We start from the raw sequence: 15,922 nt of genomic DNA, 5'->3' as shown, positions 1-15,922 counted from the left end.
GCACTGAATCTTCGCAAAAAACCGGCCAATCAGGAGGGCAAGATTTTTATTGGCCCTTAACGATATCAAAAATGGCCGTATCAAATCTATTCGCGCAGCAGCGAAGCTATACGATATCCCCCCAGGACGCTATCGCGGCGGGTGAATGGAACAATCTCACGCGTCGATACACGCGCAAATTCACGTAAATCCACCTAGTTAATTAGAAGAGGATTCGCTTATTCAATGGATCTTCTCTATAGACGCGCGTGGAGTAGCGCCTAGGCCTACTACTAGACGAGAAATAGCTAATATCCTCCTTGGAGCGCGTAGAATAACCCCTCTTCCGACCGTTAGTGTTAATTAGGCATTAAATTTTGTTAAACGACGCGATAAGCTTCGAACATGCTTCTTGGTACGATATAACAAGAATACAGTGCGATACTATATATATTGGCTCCTGGGTCATATCCGCTGATCGCGGATTGAGTGGTCCTTTTGGGTTACGTGGAGTATCAGGTGACCCATGCTGATCTCTTAACAGTGGGCCACTCGCTTGTGGATTACGTTACAACACATGTGTTGGAACAGAGATGAGTAATCTATATAGGTGCACCAATAGAAATAATAATGAGTCTAGATTGCTTCTAAGCCCCTAGCTAACAATTTGGATGGGCTATTTACGTGGCTAATCTTGGTGAATATAACTAGAGCATCTCTGTTCTCCGGGTATCCACTAATCCTGGTGCTAGTCGCTGTATGATCTGTGGGACTGACTGATCATGTCTTGGCGATGGATCAAAATCGCATAATCTACCATTTGCACAGCAGATGTTTGACCGGTTTATCGCTACTACGTACGAAGTTATGGGGCGCATATGCAATCACCTGTGTCGGTACCAATGGAGATACAGCACGTGTATAGGCATCGTCATGGGACAAAGTCGACCCACAACAGTCAACAAATTCACCTCCAGCCCCCATGCCCAATTTTATTTCAATCGAGAGCATTTGAGTCGCACAAAGCTTCGAAGATGAAATTCTGTGGTCGGTTGAAGAAATTCATGCACGGGTCTCATCAAGACCGTCGGGGTGACAGCAAGTCAAAGAATCAACAAATTCTGCATCCGAACACTGAATTTAGCGTGGAGGCTATCCCAGCTTTTGTTGATGTGCCACCAGTGGCTCTCACTGGTCACTGGAAAGATGCCCTTGAACAGGTCAACAGCGAACATCCAAAGCTGGTGGAGAGTTATAGGAAAATTCTCCTGCAGCAGACACCAGTTGGAGGCGAATTGCCATCTGACAGCGACTACGACCTGCTCCTTGGGGATCTGATCAAGACGCGATTCCAAGAGATTGAGAAGGCCCAGCTCAAATTTACCATTTACGGGAGAGAAATTATAGTGCGAGAGCAAGTTCGCCGCACCGTGAACATCATTCTGACCGCGAAGGATTTCATTTCAACAGCGGTGAGCTCAGAACCGCACGCAGCACTGGCATGGGCGGGAGTCTTGGTTCTTCTTAATCCTGTTGTTAAATCGACGACCCAGGGCGACGATGCTATGGAATTCTTTGAAAAGATTTCGATGCTGATGGTTCGATATAGAGTCGTGGAATCTACTCCTATCGACCTACCAGCAAGTGCCAGCCCAGACCATGCCAATTCATTAAAAGATCTTACATCCTTGATCAACACCCAAATGATCAAACTCTATGCCCAAATTCTGAAATACCAGATTCACCTTGCGAAACATTTTATCAAGTCAGGGTTCTTCCGGTTTGTGGAGGATTTGGCGGTGACCGATGACTGGAACGGAATGTATCGGGCAATCAACGATGTTGATGAAAGTATTTGCCAGAGCCTGAATACTTTGAATATGCACACCATGACAAGGATTGAGTGCGATCTTGGATCTTTGCACGGCAAAATAGATGCCTCAAAAGAAATAATGATAGATGCGAGGGACAATGCGAAGGTAGGCAGCTTACGTGTGGTGCTTCAAGATTTTCCAGGAATTTTTATGGATACTTATACGCTATAGGAAGCAAGGGAGGCACAGTTGCTAAGTCAGCTAGATATTGCAAAAGAAGCCAGGATGGATTCTTGGGATGTTGGACAAAAAACGCCCGGTTGTCTCGAAGGCACCCAGGTCAAGACCCTTCAGGCAATCCAAAATTGGCTCGAATGCCCGCAGTCCGGAAATATTTATTGGCTCTCTGGTATGGCTGGAACAGGGAAATCCACGATTTCACGAACCGTTGCTATGGCTTGCGGTCGGAAGCGAACCATGGTGAACCAAGAGCCATTACCGAGAAACATTCTGCTAGGAGCGTGCTTCTTTTTCGACAAGAATGACAATGATCGGAAAACCGCAAAGCGCCTTTTTACCACTATCTGCAGCGACCTGACAACGAACCTCCCCGATATCAAGAGTGATGTCTGTGATTGTATATCTGCCCACCCGCACATCGGCAGTGAATCTATCAGTAACCAATGGAGGCGCCTCATTCTTGACCCGCTTGTGCTGCTAGATAAAAATAGCTTGGTACAACTCACTTTGGTCATCGTGATCGACGCTCTTGATGAATGTGAGGATGATGAAGACATCGACAGCATTATTCAACTCTTCAACCAGGTGGACATGCTCAGTACCATCTCGCTGCGGCTGTTGCTCACGAGTAGACCAGAGATACGTATCCAGTCAAGCTTCAATAGCATTTCAAATGATCCACGGTCTGCTTTCCAGAAAAATGAGCTGCAGAAAGTCAATGTTGTCAACATTGATGACGATGACATCACAAAATTTGTCAGCTTTGAGCTGGATCGGATTGCACAGAAACACAATATGGGAAAGGACTGGCCCGGGAAAGAGCAAATCAAAAAGCTTGCGGAAAAATCAGATGGGCTCTTTATTTATGCAGCGACGGCATGCCGATTTCTGAGTAGCTCACGCTTGGCCAAGAATGAACGTGAACGACGCTTGCAAATGATTTTTGAAGGCAAATGTGATGAGTCAACCCCACAGCACAGTCTAGACTTGATTTACACCCAGATCCTCCAAATCTCAGTCATCGGTGAGGCCTTAGATGAAGAGAAAGAAGAAAGGTGTCGCCTATTTCAAAAGGTTGTTGGAGCACTCATCACCTTATTCACGCCTCTCTGCATCGAAGATATTTCCAAATTACTCGCGGAGAACAAGTCCGATATTGAATCAATCTTTCAGCGGCTTCATTCAGCAATATCAGGCGGGGAAGACAGAGCTTCCCCTGTTCGTTTACTTCATTTATCCTTCCGCGATTTCTTGCTTGATGATCAAAGATGCTTAGCTCAGAGCTTCTTGATTTCTCAGAGAGACGTGCATGATTTACTACTGACGGATTGTCTTCACGTTTTATCGGCTACCTTGAAACAGAATATCTGTTCTTTCTCGGATGAATCTACTCTCGCTGCGGATATTGAACCTGCTCAGTTGGAATCACATCTTCCGCATCATGTCCAGTATGCATGCCTGCATTGGGTCGGCCATCTCCAAGGAGCCATGAGAGAGTCTCTTGATGGAGATGAAGTGTTCAAATTTTTGACCGCCCACCTCCTCCACTGGCTCGAGGCTCTCTGTCTCATGGGTAAATTTTCGGAAGGCGTGAGTCAGGTTTTAGCCTTATCCAAATATATGAATGATCTTCCTGTGAGTACTGGACATTATTCTGGATCATCTTCTGCATCTCGCTCACTCAAATAAATCAATCAGCCAAGCGGTAGACAGGAGCTACGTCTACTGACTCACGATCTGAGACGTTTCGTATTATCCTTCAGAGCCATGATTGAGGAATCACCTCTCCAGCTCTACGTGTCATCCCTCGCATACTGCCCAGAAAACAGCTATGTTCGAAAGTATTTTAGCCACGTCATCCCCAAGTCAATCATCCGACCTCCGAAGGTCAGAAAAGGATGGGATTCGTGCCAACAAACTCTTTACGTTGCTGCACGACATAAAAATCTTTGTTTCTCTCCCGATGGCAAACTGGTTGCGATCTGCACAGTGCATATCTGGGAGACCGCGACAGGATCACTGGTCAAAACTTTTGACACCTTGGAGAAGGGCTGCTTGGTTGAATTCTCTTCTGATGGAAAGCAGATCATCTGCTTATTGAAGGATGCCACTGTCAAAGTATGGAATGTGGCTACCGGTATTCTGGTTAAGGAGATACAAGGCCATCCGGACAGCTCTTTTGTGCCCATTCTGGGTTTATTTTCCTCTGACAAATCTTTGGCCGTCTTCGCCGACTCCAGAGGAACAATTCAGATTCTGGGCTTGGAGAATGAGGAAACAAAGATACCTATTAAAGCCTATACTGAGCAAGACAGTTCCGAAAAAATGGTTCTTGCTTTATCACCGGACGGGACAACTCTGGCGACTGGCTACGAGGATGGAAAACTTGAGTTTTGGTGTACCCTCACTGGAAATGTGCGACATGGGGTTGACTTCACATTTTCCGCTCATGGTCCATTTTCTGATCGTGGGAAATACGCAAACGGTCGATTTTCACTGGACGGTACGAAATTTGGCTTGACATGCGGTGTTGGTATTCTACATGTTTGGGATACTGCGAAGGGAGTTCTATTGAAGCAGATCAATGATGATTGTTTGGATTTGATATTTTTACCAGACGGTCGCCTCCTCACGGCAGACTCCAGAGAAGTCAGGATCTGGGACTTGGAGCCTGGCGCAATAGTTGAAAGATTTCCGGTTTCGTTTGGAAGCGAAATCTCTTTGAGGCTGTCGGCTAATGGCAACCTGTCCTCTGTCGAAGCACCATGCATGTGGGGGGCCTGGTGTTCAGGGGGTCATTCAGGCATTAATGTCTTGAACTTGGTCACTGGACTATCGACGGCCCTGAACGGACACACAAGTAGGGTCAATGATCTGGTGTTTTCCCATGATGGCATGATGGCATCGGCAGCTTCCGACGGCACCGTTCGGCTCTGGGATTTGACTCTGCCATCAACCTTGGAACAAGCCGATAAGGAGAAATATTCGATCCGAGATGTGATTACATCGCCCTGCAATGATGCTGCGCTTATAGATCTCTTTGGCCAGGCCCTTCTGTGGGATGCCAAAACCGGGACCATCAAAAAAGCAATTGATGGATATGGATTGTGGTCTTTCTCGCCTGATGGTCGGTTATTTTTCCGCAAGATCGATAATAACCACCAAGTATGGAGTAGAGATACCTGTGAGCTGCTCCGTGAACTCCCGATTCAATCGCCTGGTATGCGTTGGCAAGATGTGGCGTTCAGTCCAGATGGCCAGCTCCTAGCAACCAGACTTGGGATTTGGGAAATATCCACGGGGGAACATTTGCATACTTTTTCGGCCGTGACCGAGGTCTTACACGGGGACAAACTTTTCCCCAGTTTTGGCGACTATGGAAAACGCGTAGAATTTTCCCCAGATGGCAGACTTTTGGCGATTCGCCTCAACGGGGAAAGCAATGCAGATCACAAGACGGCCGTTCTTGAAATATGGAACGTCACCCCATGGAAACGCTTGGCCGTTCGAGTGATTTCTGTCGACTCCATGGCAAGACCTGACTATATGGGTTTCACTCCCGATAGGAAATCCCTGGCCATTGGAGGTTATTGCATGGGTTTACAACTTTGGAACTTTACGAGCGATCGAGTCACGATCCCTTGCACCCCCGGCTGGTCCGTAGAGGCCATAGCATTTTCTCCCGATAGCAAACGACTAGCATTTTGGCGCAGCGATTGGAAATTTGGACTTTATGATCTGGCTACGGGAACTTTGACCACCAAGAAGACAGATTTTTGTAATCACTGGCCTGGTATCGGGAGGGTTCAACTGTACTTTTCAGAAGACAGTGCTATGCTAGACACGTCCTTTGGTCGAATAGACGTCGATGCGTTTTTCCACGGGACGAATTCAACAAACAGCGCCGCGATGTTTGTAGACAACAATTGGGTTATGCAGGGATCAAAACGGGTTTTTTGCTTCCCCCGGAGGATCCAGTGGAGAATGCAGCAGCCCTCATGGACACACTGATCGTGAAGCATCGATCAGGTCGGTGCGATATTCTTGGGTTTGAAAGCAACTCGCTCCAATACACTAGGGACAGGTAGCATCCCAAAGGATATAATCATTCGTCTAAATCCATTCCCTGTCGTGCGAATGATCTTGATAGCCGGGTCCGCAGGGCCGGTCCGGGCTAGTAGACTAGATCCAAGGGTGCACTTCTAGGTATGAGCCAAAATAGATGAGACCAAAAGTAGAATGGCTCATTTCTGTGAGAAGACTTGAGGTAGAAACTAAGACTCGTTTATCGAATGCAGAGCCGAGGCTATTGTTCTAGTGAAGCTATTTGCCATGTTCATCGATAGACGGCATTCCTCTCCATTATAGATTAACATAGCTGTCCATTCTAGCAGCATCATCACTCATAAGCTCCTCAAATGACCGGATTATTCCATCAGCCAAGATTCCCAAAGAAGGAGATAGGGTTAGTACATCATTAGCTGGAAAGTAAAGTATACAAACGCCGTAGTGATTTTCACCGCATAAATATTCACCAAGAGAGGTATATACCTCTAGCAAAACGCCCAGACACCACTCGGTAAATAATGCGACCCAAGCTATACAGCGATAGTTTCTAATAACCACCCTTTTTGCTTTTGCATCTCCAATTCGATAGAGCTTCCTGAAAGCAGCTATCAATTTTGCGATTCCATCAGGATCAGACAAAGCTACAGGCTCGTTTATATTACTCGTAAGATCAAGCACAGTGAGCAATAACCGATAATAAATTCTGGAATTCCAGGCTAAGGTAAGGTCTAAGAAGCATACAGCAGTGCATCGCGGCTCAAGTAGGGCAAGCAGATCTCTAAGTAATTAAGGTTCGAGAACAATATGGCTATTATTAGACGCTTTAAAATAGCATCTGCCATCTAATCTTCCAGATAACGCTTTGCAGCGGAATCCTCCATAGAACATAACAGGGCCGCCGGTAAGCTTTAGAAATCTTAAACCATCCTAGGACTGACTGAACTTAGACGCACAGTCATTTATCGGACATCCAGCAAAGGCCTTCAAATTTTTGATTCTCTGCGTTTCCAGCGGCGGAAGAACCTTGTTTTGGATAACTCCCATCGTTGCATCGGACATGGGTATTATATTTCCGGGTCGTTACCAAGCCCGAAAACCATATAGCTGGACTCGGTCGACCATGCCCGCGATTAGAGCACCCATTGTTAGAGAAACCAGGCCTCCAGTCGAGCCGATATTCCACGTAGCATTCAGCAGGCCACTCATTGTACGGGATGAAAATAGAATGTAACAGTTTTGCAATAAGGGATTTTTCCCCACAGAGGACAGGCAACACAGGTGTCCGAGAAGGGCTCTGGTGAGATCACAATGAAACGGAGAAAGAGAAGGAAGTCTGACGGTCGGGCTGACACTCGTACAGAAAAGGGGTGCAATGCCTGTGCTGCGGTCAGGCTGTGGTTCCGAAGGCCCTAGGTACTCGGAAAGAAGCCATGTAGCTCTCAAAGCGGCTATGAACTGTACACTACCTGCAACCTTGATAGGTGATCCGGATGATGAGCGACGCTATTGCTCACTGTCAGCAGTTTCACATTTCCAGGCAACATCAATTCACAATGTACATGATATTTACAGATATTATGAAGAGGCTGTGCTTCTAACACACCCACGTGTGATTTGTTGTCAGTAGCAAATTTGCTCGCTGATTGGTGAGTACCAAGCCTGGTAGGATCGAATGATGCAGTATGATCGAGTCCAACAACGCAGGTCTTCGATTCCACGTTTTCACATCGAGCTGAAATTACCATTCGAGATTCTGTGTGCATTTGCCGTGACCTCGCTCATGCCTCAGGTGGATCAGGAATCTAGTGATATTCTGTACCCTTCGGAAGGCAGGAAATGAACGACTCCCCCTAACACCCCACCTGCCTCCATCTTCAAAAACGACCCAAATTGCTATTATCATATTCTTTACTATGCTTGAGGGTGTTGGCCTATGGTCAACTCTTGACTACATACCATCAGAGAGCCGAGGTGGCAGCACATTCCATCTGTTTTCAAGCTGAAGCGACCTACCAAAGCCAACTACTGATGCGATCTCTCCACCTCGGTCAGCATCTGGCTTGTCCGTCGCTACCTCGCTCGCGTCTACTTCACCAGCCTCTACTTTACAATTGATCAAGTTCCCCAAAAATACGTTTTCCGGGCCTGAGTTGCCCCTGCCACCTCACTGAAAATGGGATGTCAATGCCCAGGCTAACTGAGACTCCAGTCGACCTACGGCAGCTCAGGGCAAGGGTGACCAATATATCCCCCAGTCGTGTCGTTCAGCCAGCTGGAGGGTTCTGCAATGGAAGTGTCCACAGCGCACGACCCCCAACATGTATGTCACACCAGCAAGAGCCGGTTGTTGTAGGCTAACCCCAACCTTTGTCGTCTAGCCTCCGCCATTCCACAGTAGAATTCAATGAGTATGAATCCAGCTAGAGGTCACTAGGTGATAGTGCTAGTGCTGTATGGGAACTGACAAGATAGTATCCTTTGACTGACAGTGTTAAACAATATGCCTCAGTCAAATCTCCTCCGCCTATCTGACAGAATTGTGTTGCTTCCCTCCACGCCATGGCATCCCACAATGCCCTTGACAGCCCTGACTCCTATAATCGCCTGGATCGCCGCTCTTTCCATCGAGCAAGCCGATGCAGAAGCGATGCTCGATGAACAACATGCAGCTCCAACCGGCTTCACTCGACACCACAAAGGACTCTCTACACGGGGCAGGACAAGCACCCAATAATTAGAGGGTCCGTTAGGCAATATTTGATTTAGCACTAGCGGGTCAATACCTACCATAACCCCGTAGGAAACAACATGACAACGCACGAATCAACAGGGCCAAGATCATGAATCCTTTTCCTCGGACAATGGAGCCACAGGCCCTTCACAGTGGGGGCATATCCAGGAGAATAAAGAGGTTGCCAGTCCAATCCAGGGGTCATTTGTGAAGTACCCCATGAGTTCGGCCATGGGAGAGCGCTTCAAATTCTGGTGATTTCTATAGGAGCGAGCCATTCGTTTCTGTACCTCTTCTTTGATCAGAACTTTGTGGCGTCCTTGGAGAAGAGGGAACTAATACCAGACTAGAAGGTTGTAATAGCCACGGTGAATCGATCCAAATCAGAGTCGGAATACTGCTTAATAAATCATACAGCGCACCGATTGGATGCAACAAGTCTGAATTGCTATAATGCCCCTAGCTGGCAATTCAGGTGGGCATAATCATTACTAAGGGCGGATCTATTGTATTTCCTCCTGGTGTTCTGCACTCATCCTGCTGTGTTCTGACAACCAGTTCAGGCCACCCGAAAAGTAAAGTTGGGACTGGGACATGAGCATAAAGAAAGGAAAGTCTGGCCAAGGGGCCATCAGGGTGTTCGGGTGAAGAATAGGGGAGCTTCAGGGCCTGAATGGTAAAGCGTCAAGAGCAAATGTCCTGACGAATGGCAAAAAAGAGTGAAGACGAACATACAACAACAGCCAGGATTCGCATGTGGTCACCCACCATACTACTAACTGGCCGGCGTGTGGCTTATGTGCGGCAGATAGTCGGGTGGCTGCCGCCCGGGTGAGAAGTGGCTGAGCGCCGCTTTAAGGTCGCGCGACAGGGGTGAGAGGGTGAGTACGCAATAGACAGGGTGAGAATCTGGGTGAGAGCGGGTGATTCTCGCCCTCCGTCGTGCGACCCCGCACTGACCCTCTCACCTGAGCTCAGATATAGCGTGATTGGTTCATCTTTGCCGTTCTGAAATCGCGCTCTCGGCACCTGCACGTACCATCGAGTTTCCTACCCAGGATTGGCCACATTAACGGCGAGGCTGACTTGAATATTGCCTTGCCCTCTGTGATCCCTTGTTCCTTGAATTCAAAGCATGCGGGGTTCGGGAGAATGGACGTCAAACTGTGTGCATTACAGTATGAGGGGCAGGCTTGAGATATTTGGGATTCCCGAGGGAAACACTTTCGCCGCAAAACAAGTTCGTACCCTCTGCTGATTTTGAGGTAATCAACAGTGTGAAGGGCTGTAGCAAATTGATTCAATAGTACTAGGCCAACATGCAGTTTATAAAAACCTTGAAGGAAGGAAAAGAATCGTTCCCGTTTCAGTGGGAAAACGGGATGAGTCCTTTTGCTGAAACCTGGCGGACCTACCGATCTGATCAGATGGAGAGCACCTGCACTGTCGACCCACATACCTTGCAAGTATTACCCCATCATCACTCGAATAACACCATCTGCCCGCCCATTCTAGCATCTGTGGGTAAGGAAAAACGTGTAGTTTCAGATCTCAAGAAATCATTGTTTGGCAAAAGACTGCCTTACTTGCTGTAATTGTTTTTTTGCGTTGACGACTTCTCATATAGCATGTCGCTCGGCTTACGAGAATTATTTGACCGTGATCCGTTATTATAGGTGCAACGTAAGGTATATAACAAATAAAAAAACTTCAATTCTGCAATCTCGATCTATAAATCCTGTTTGAAAGTCTTTAGGATCTCGCAAATTTGCACATGGACCCTTCTTAGATGCTGCTTCTAGTGCAGAACCATATTTACCACCACTTACCATAGGGTCTGCTCCCTTGTCAAGCAACTGTTCCACGATATAGCTGCAGCCCCTTGCACTAGCAGCTTGTAAAGCGTTACCGTAATGCCCACCCTGAATATTAAAATCGGCTCCATGGTGCAGGAGTATCTGAAAAATGTCTTCATGGGCCCAGTAGGCTGCAGCCTGGAGAGCTTCCCCTCCTGTACGGAGTACTTCAGTAACATTAAGAAGAGGCATCCACGCACAGCCCCCGCCCCCGCCCCCCCCCCCCAATCCTAAGCACAGCCTCTCTCATCTGAAAGCACCTATATATGCCTTCTTAAAACCTTTGGAGTAATATTTCTTCCACTCCTTCAATTTAAAATTTTTATCATTCTCACCATGTCGGTCCCCCTAGGATTTGATAATATTCTGTTTATTCTGAGGAGTTGTCGTTCCGGGTTTCGATTCCTAGCATCCCCTTTTCGACAAAATCGAGGAACGAACCAGAGCGAAAGTAAAAATTCGACTGCGCTTTTTGGCTAATTTTGAGGTGTTCTATTTTCCTAATATCACGTAAGTTGCGTCGAGACCAAAAATGGAATTCCTGGAGAAGCTCACAGACGTCTAGATGATTCTTATCAAAGAGTGAGGCGTTGGGTATTGCAAAGGGGATCCTCGCAGCGGCTCTCATCCTATATGGCTTCGGCAAAATGCGGCATAAAGACATGGGCTTCGGCATGATGGCAGGAGGACTATGTTAATTTGTCACGAAATGTGACAGCCGATCGTCTATTGCTGTGTTCATTGGGGGACTTAACATAAGCATTTCTTATCAGTATCCGGCTCGCATTTGGCGATTCATATCCTCTGCCATCAAATCTCGTCGAATGAACGCCATTATGGTTCTTTCCCTTCCTTCATGAGTCGTCCTTGCATATTCCTCTTTGAAATCGGTTCTACCATGATCGTGTGTCCTGTTCGTTGGTTGTATTAGTTGCGCTACGCGAGTAGATCATTACCAATAGATAGGTTCCGTGTAGGAATGGCAACTGGCGAAAGGACGTTGTTTGTTTGCTTGTTTACGTAATAGTGCGACCATTCTCATCTTCTCCTTTTTCCCTTCCCACTCTCTAGACTTGATTCCTTCCATAGCCGTACCGAATTGATGCTTTTTGGTTCTCTTTGCTTGGGGCGTAACACTTAATAGGACATATTAATGCCTAGGGAAGTGTAATACGTGTTACCGCCTAAGTTATCTACAGTAGCACCCGTTATGGCCGTGAGGATAAGCCTATACTTTCGACCTAGAGCTTCTAGCGTAGCTTTAATAGCATTAGTTATCTAGGTTTTACTTATGCCACCCTTAGCAGGGATTTTATAGCCGTAGGTTTAGGCCACTTGCTCGGGCGCAGACTACGCACGAGCGACAGAGGTATTCTCTCCACGACCCCCTTTCTTTTCTTCAAGGTGGAAGAGAAAATATTCCCTCTTTGGCTGGATACTCACTCTACAATACTCAGCTCACGACGTTGATTGATATTGAAGCTCGGTCGGTTCTGTTGCGATCGACAGGGTCACCCAGCACTCCAAATTCCCAGCGAACAGAATGGGCGATTCACATTCATGTAGCTGGCACGGGGGTTAGGCTCCATATATCGCGGAAGGACCCCCTCTCTTTTGTGCAGCGTCTGCTTTGAATGAAACAGGCCCGAGGGCTGTTGGAAGAGTATCCAAATGACACCATTATTGCGTTCCATGTCGATTAACATAGAAAGGCTATTTCATACCCTTGCTACATGATACCCTAAACTTAATATAGTTGGCATTTAAGATCCTGTTCGAGATTTGAATGGTATAATATTAAACGCGTAAAAACAGATTAAGATGTATATTCATGTATTGTTCTATACCCAAAAATCAACCACGCCCAACTCAAGGAATAACACCCTTGCACGCAGTAAACTGCAGTAAACTCGACTTCTAGTAGCGTGAGATCATGGTCTGTCTGGTACAAAGCGGACATAAGGTCATTACATCTCAAATAACCAAGGTGTGAAATATACCGTAGATGTCGAAATTGGTGTCAATGCTTACAAACTTCAATTTGATTCGTGTACCGCAGTTACGAGAGAGATACCCTAATAAGACTTATTGTAGTACCGGTTTAAAAAACGGTTCACTTGAATTTTAAGTTAGTATGCGTAGGATGATGTGGATTATAGAGATCTGTAGGTCGCGGACCTAGCTACGTAGGTCCGAGCCTAACCGTAATGTGTAGGTGGTCTATACTATCTCAGGGCGACGAAACAAGAGCATCAAAGCAGTCCCCAACATGCTCTATCATCATTAATATAGTAGAATATTCTTAAAATTATTGAAAGATTAATGTCTATTAACCATATGATCAATTTATGCTGGCTCAAAATTTCTACAGGGGGGCAAAGAATAAAAAAGTGAAGTATAAATCTAGGGGATTTGTCTTCTCTCGAGTTACATCGGATCCAATGCTCGACACATGATATGCGAGTAAGAGAGCTATAGATTTCGAGTTCAATCTACGTTAATGTAAAGTAGGGAAAGCGGAAACGTAAAAGTGAATGAATAGAAGGCCAACTGCGGGTTAGACTTCGTTTAGCAACGGATGCTGACGATGACCGGAAGCCCTAACCACAATTTTCGCACTTTCGAGGATATTTCTCTTGCTGTTGCCTCTGATTTCCTGTCCCAAGAAGGCCCCATGGGTGTCCTCAAACTCGAGGTCTTTGATGGCGTTCCATATACCATGTATCTCGTCCGGGGAAAGAGGAATCTGTAACATAATAAGCTAAGTATCAAGCGCTGGAAAGCATCATGACTAACGTAATTTGGATAGGACCACATAAATGTAAAGGAAGAGGTGCCAGGGAGGCGATCAACATGGTACAGTCCACTCGGAACAATGAGAATCGTGTCGGCAATGAGCAGCTTCTTGGCCGACTTCCACCATAGAACGGAACTGCCGGGAAAATGACCTCCCGTCTTAATGACCATCAGATCTGATGTAGGGCGATTTTCAGAGGAACTGTGAGAGCACAGAAGAGGGAGCCTTTCTCCTTTCCAAATTTTTAGTCTGTGGCCGTCACCCCTGTTCCCAAGCCACTGTTCGTCCTCTGCAGAAACAAACAGATCACAGTTAAAGACCTCAGCCCATTGGATACTAGTAGAGAAGTAGTGCGGATGGGAAATAACAATGGCCTGGATTCCGCCCAGTGAGTTCACCCGTTTAACCGTATCCTCGTCGAGATAAGTAATACAGTCCCACAGAACATTACCAGAAGTGGAATCACCGAGACAAAGGAAGGCCCTTTGACCGATAGCTAGCTTTGGGGTAGTATGTATAGTAATCAAGTTAGGGTTGTCTGGGTCGGTGGAGAAGACGTTGCGATAATTCTCCATCGATGAGTGCAAGCTTCTGAGGGATGTCCACGACTGGCTGAGCTTCGCGTCAGCTCCAAGTTAGAAAGTGGGAAAAAAGGGAGGTTTACCCGGTTGGAGGTACATATTGACGCGGGTCGTCACAGATCTTGCATGAGTTCAATCCTGCACTAACGTCGTATTGAACGCCACAAGTAGAGCAGATCAAGAGATCTAGAGTTGAAAATCCCATTTCTGAAGGGTATTAATGGCAGGACAATACTCGTAACTCGTAGAAAGATATCGTAACCTACAGCTGCTTGGGTGGGTAGGCGATGAGCTGCTCATTTATAAAATGGCTGACGTCGGTTGTCTCAGTCAAGCCACGTGATATCTAAGGGTAGCTTACGAACTGGCCAAGTCCAGGCCTGCGGCCGGCTTACGGATTCGCCGAGTCCAGCTTTGAACAGGAGCTTATTATTAGCTATGCACAATATGAGCAGTGCCAATTTTTATTCTTGTCTTCTCGTATCGGCCTGCCGAGGTGACCACCGAGTCACCGACCAAGCTACCGTAGTCGCAGAAAACTTTAGCAAAGCCTCGGTTCTACGAGTCTTGTCGCCGAAGGTGACCCAGGCGACCGTCCTATCATACCTATTGCTGAATAAATGTATCACGTTCTCACAAAACCTCTATTAAAAAATTGACTAAGCGAACAGCCAGTTCAATCGCTGCCTTGCTTGCTGGATGTGCTTGAGAACTTTCAGTTTAGAGAACTTCTGGAACTTCCAGAAGTTCCAGTCTTCTCTTCAGGATCTGGAATCTTTTATACTGGTATTGTAAAAGGGCGGTGTTATTGCTTGGGAGGTACAAAATATGCGCTTAACGCAATATATTTCCACCGGAATTAGCGCACTATATGATTAGGGTTTGAAAGAGTATCTCTGTTTCAGATATGAGGCGATGACGGGCACCCCTATATCGCCGGAAATATTCGAGTCTATTATAATTCAGTCTTCTAAATAACCCGGTCTGGATCTCTCGAACAATACTCGTAGCTATTAACGAGATATAGACTGAGTCACCTCCCTCGGCTCTGTTAGCTACCTCTGTGTATAGCTCCAGACACCCTTCCGCAACCCAAGGTAGTTACTATTTCTTTCTCTTCATACAACGATAATAAAGTCGGATATCTCCCCTATGTCGACACGTTAGCTTTGCTTTCAGGGTATATCTTCATCGGGATCTTCTTACCGTTCTCAATCTCTACTAGGAGCCTAGCGAATGAAAAACGAGCTAGGTTGCTAGGTCGTCCTATACCGAGTAAGCCAGGGAATCAAGGACAAGAAAAATTCGGCCTCAGCGAAATATATAGTACGCGGTTACTGGTATGGGCACCAGCAGAGCGTAGAAGTATATTTGTTAAGGTTGCCAACTGCATAAGGCTAATCCAAGGTCCCGTCGAAGAAGTCTATCAGATATCTCGTAAGCGAAAGAGCTAGAGTCGCCTCCTCCCGAGACGTGACTTTCTCGATTGCTGCTCCTTTTAGGTAGTCTTGAGGAGTGATCTGACTGAAAGCATTTTTGATCGGGCCGTTCACCGATGGACTCAGCGTCAAGTTTCACTAAATTCGAGTATTAGATATTTAAACGTAGTTACTAGTGTTCTGGTCGGTGGTATCGCCAAAAAAAAGATCAGCGGTAAGATTCAACTAGATAGAATCTGGTTGGGATTTCTGTCTCCAAGCTAGACACTTTAGCTGCCTCTCTTTCGAAAGGTCTTGCTAGAGATCTGTCTAGAGTCTTTCTCAATCGTCTTTCTAAGCCGGTTTAGAATCGTCTCTGACACTCTTTCTTTGAATTTCGATTCTAAAGGTCCGTTCTAGCTTTGTCTTTTCGAGCGG

General features: G+C 46.4%; 2 protein-coding genes across 2 annotated transcripts; one reads left to right on the top strand and one right to left on the bottom strand.

Annotated features, from left to right (window-relative positions):
• Nucleotides 1–1,013: 1,013 nt before the first annotated feature.
• Nucleotides 1,014–6,044, top strand: N7496_010237 (uncharacterized protein; the record flags this gene model as incomplete). The annotated part of the gene is made up of 3 exons (XM_056703150.1): nt 1,014–1,958; nt 2,025–3,623; nt 3,825–6,044. The coding sequence occupies 3 exons, from the start codon at nt 1,014–1,016 to the stop codon at nt 6,042–6,044; spliced, it is 4,764 nt and encodes a 1,587-aa protein (XP_056552150.1).
• Nucleotides 6,045–13,245: 7,201 nt separating this feature from the next.
• On the bottom strand, nt 13,246–14,271 carry N7496_010236 (metallo-beta-lactamase family protein; the record flags this gene model as incomplete). The annotated part of the gene is made up of 3 exons (XM_056703149.1): nt 13,246–13,434; nt 13,485–14,097; nt 14,150–14,271. The coding sequence occupies 3 exons, from the start codon at nt 14,269–14,271 to the stop codon at nt 13,246–13,248; spliced, it is 924 nt and encodes a 307-aa protein (XP_056552149.1).
• Between the last annotated feature and the right edge of the window lie 1,651 nt (nt 14,272–15,922).

The sequence above is a fragment of the Penicillium cataractarum genome, assembly GCF_028827025.1.
Source record: "Penicillium cataractarum strain IBT 29864 chromosome Unknown utg000008l, whole genome shotgun sequence".
In the NCBI taxonomy this organism is placed as follows: domain Eukaryota; kingdom Fungi; phylum Ascomycota; class Eurotiomycetes; order Eurotiales; family Aspergillaceae; genus Penicillium; species Penicillium cataractarum.
Note: the sequence above shows the minus strand (reverse complement) of the source record. Positions and strands in the feature narration are given on the sequence as shown.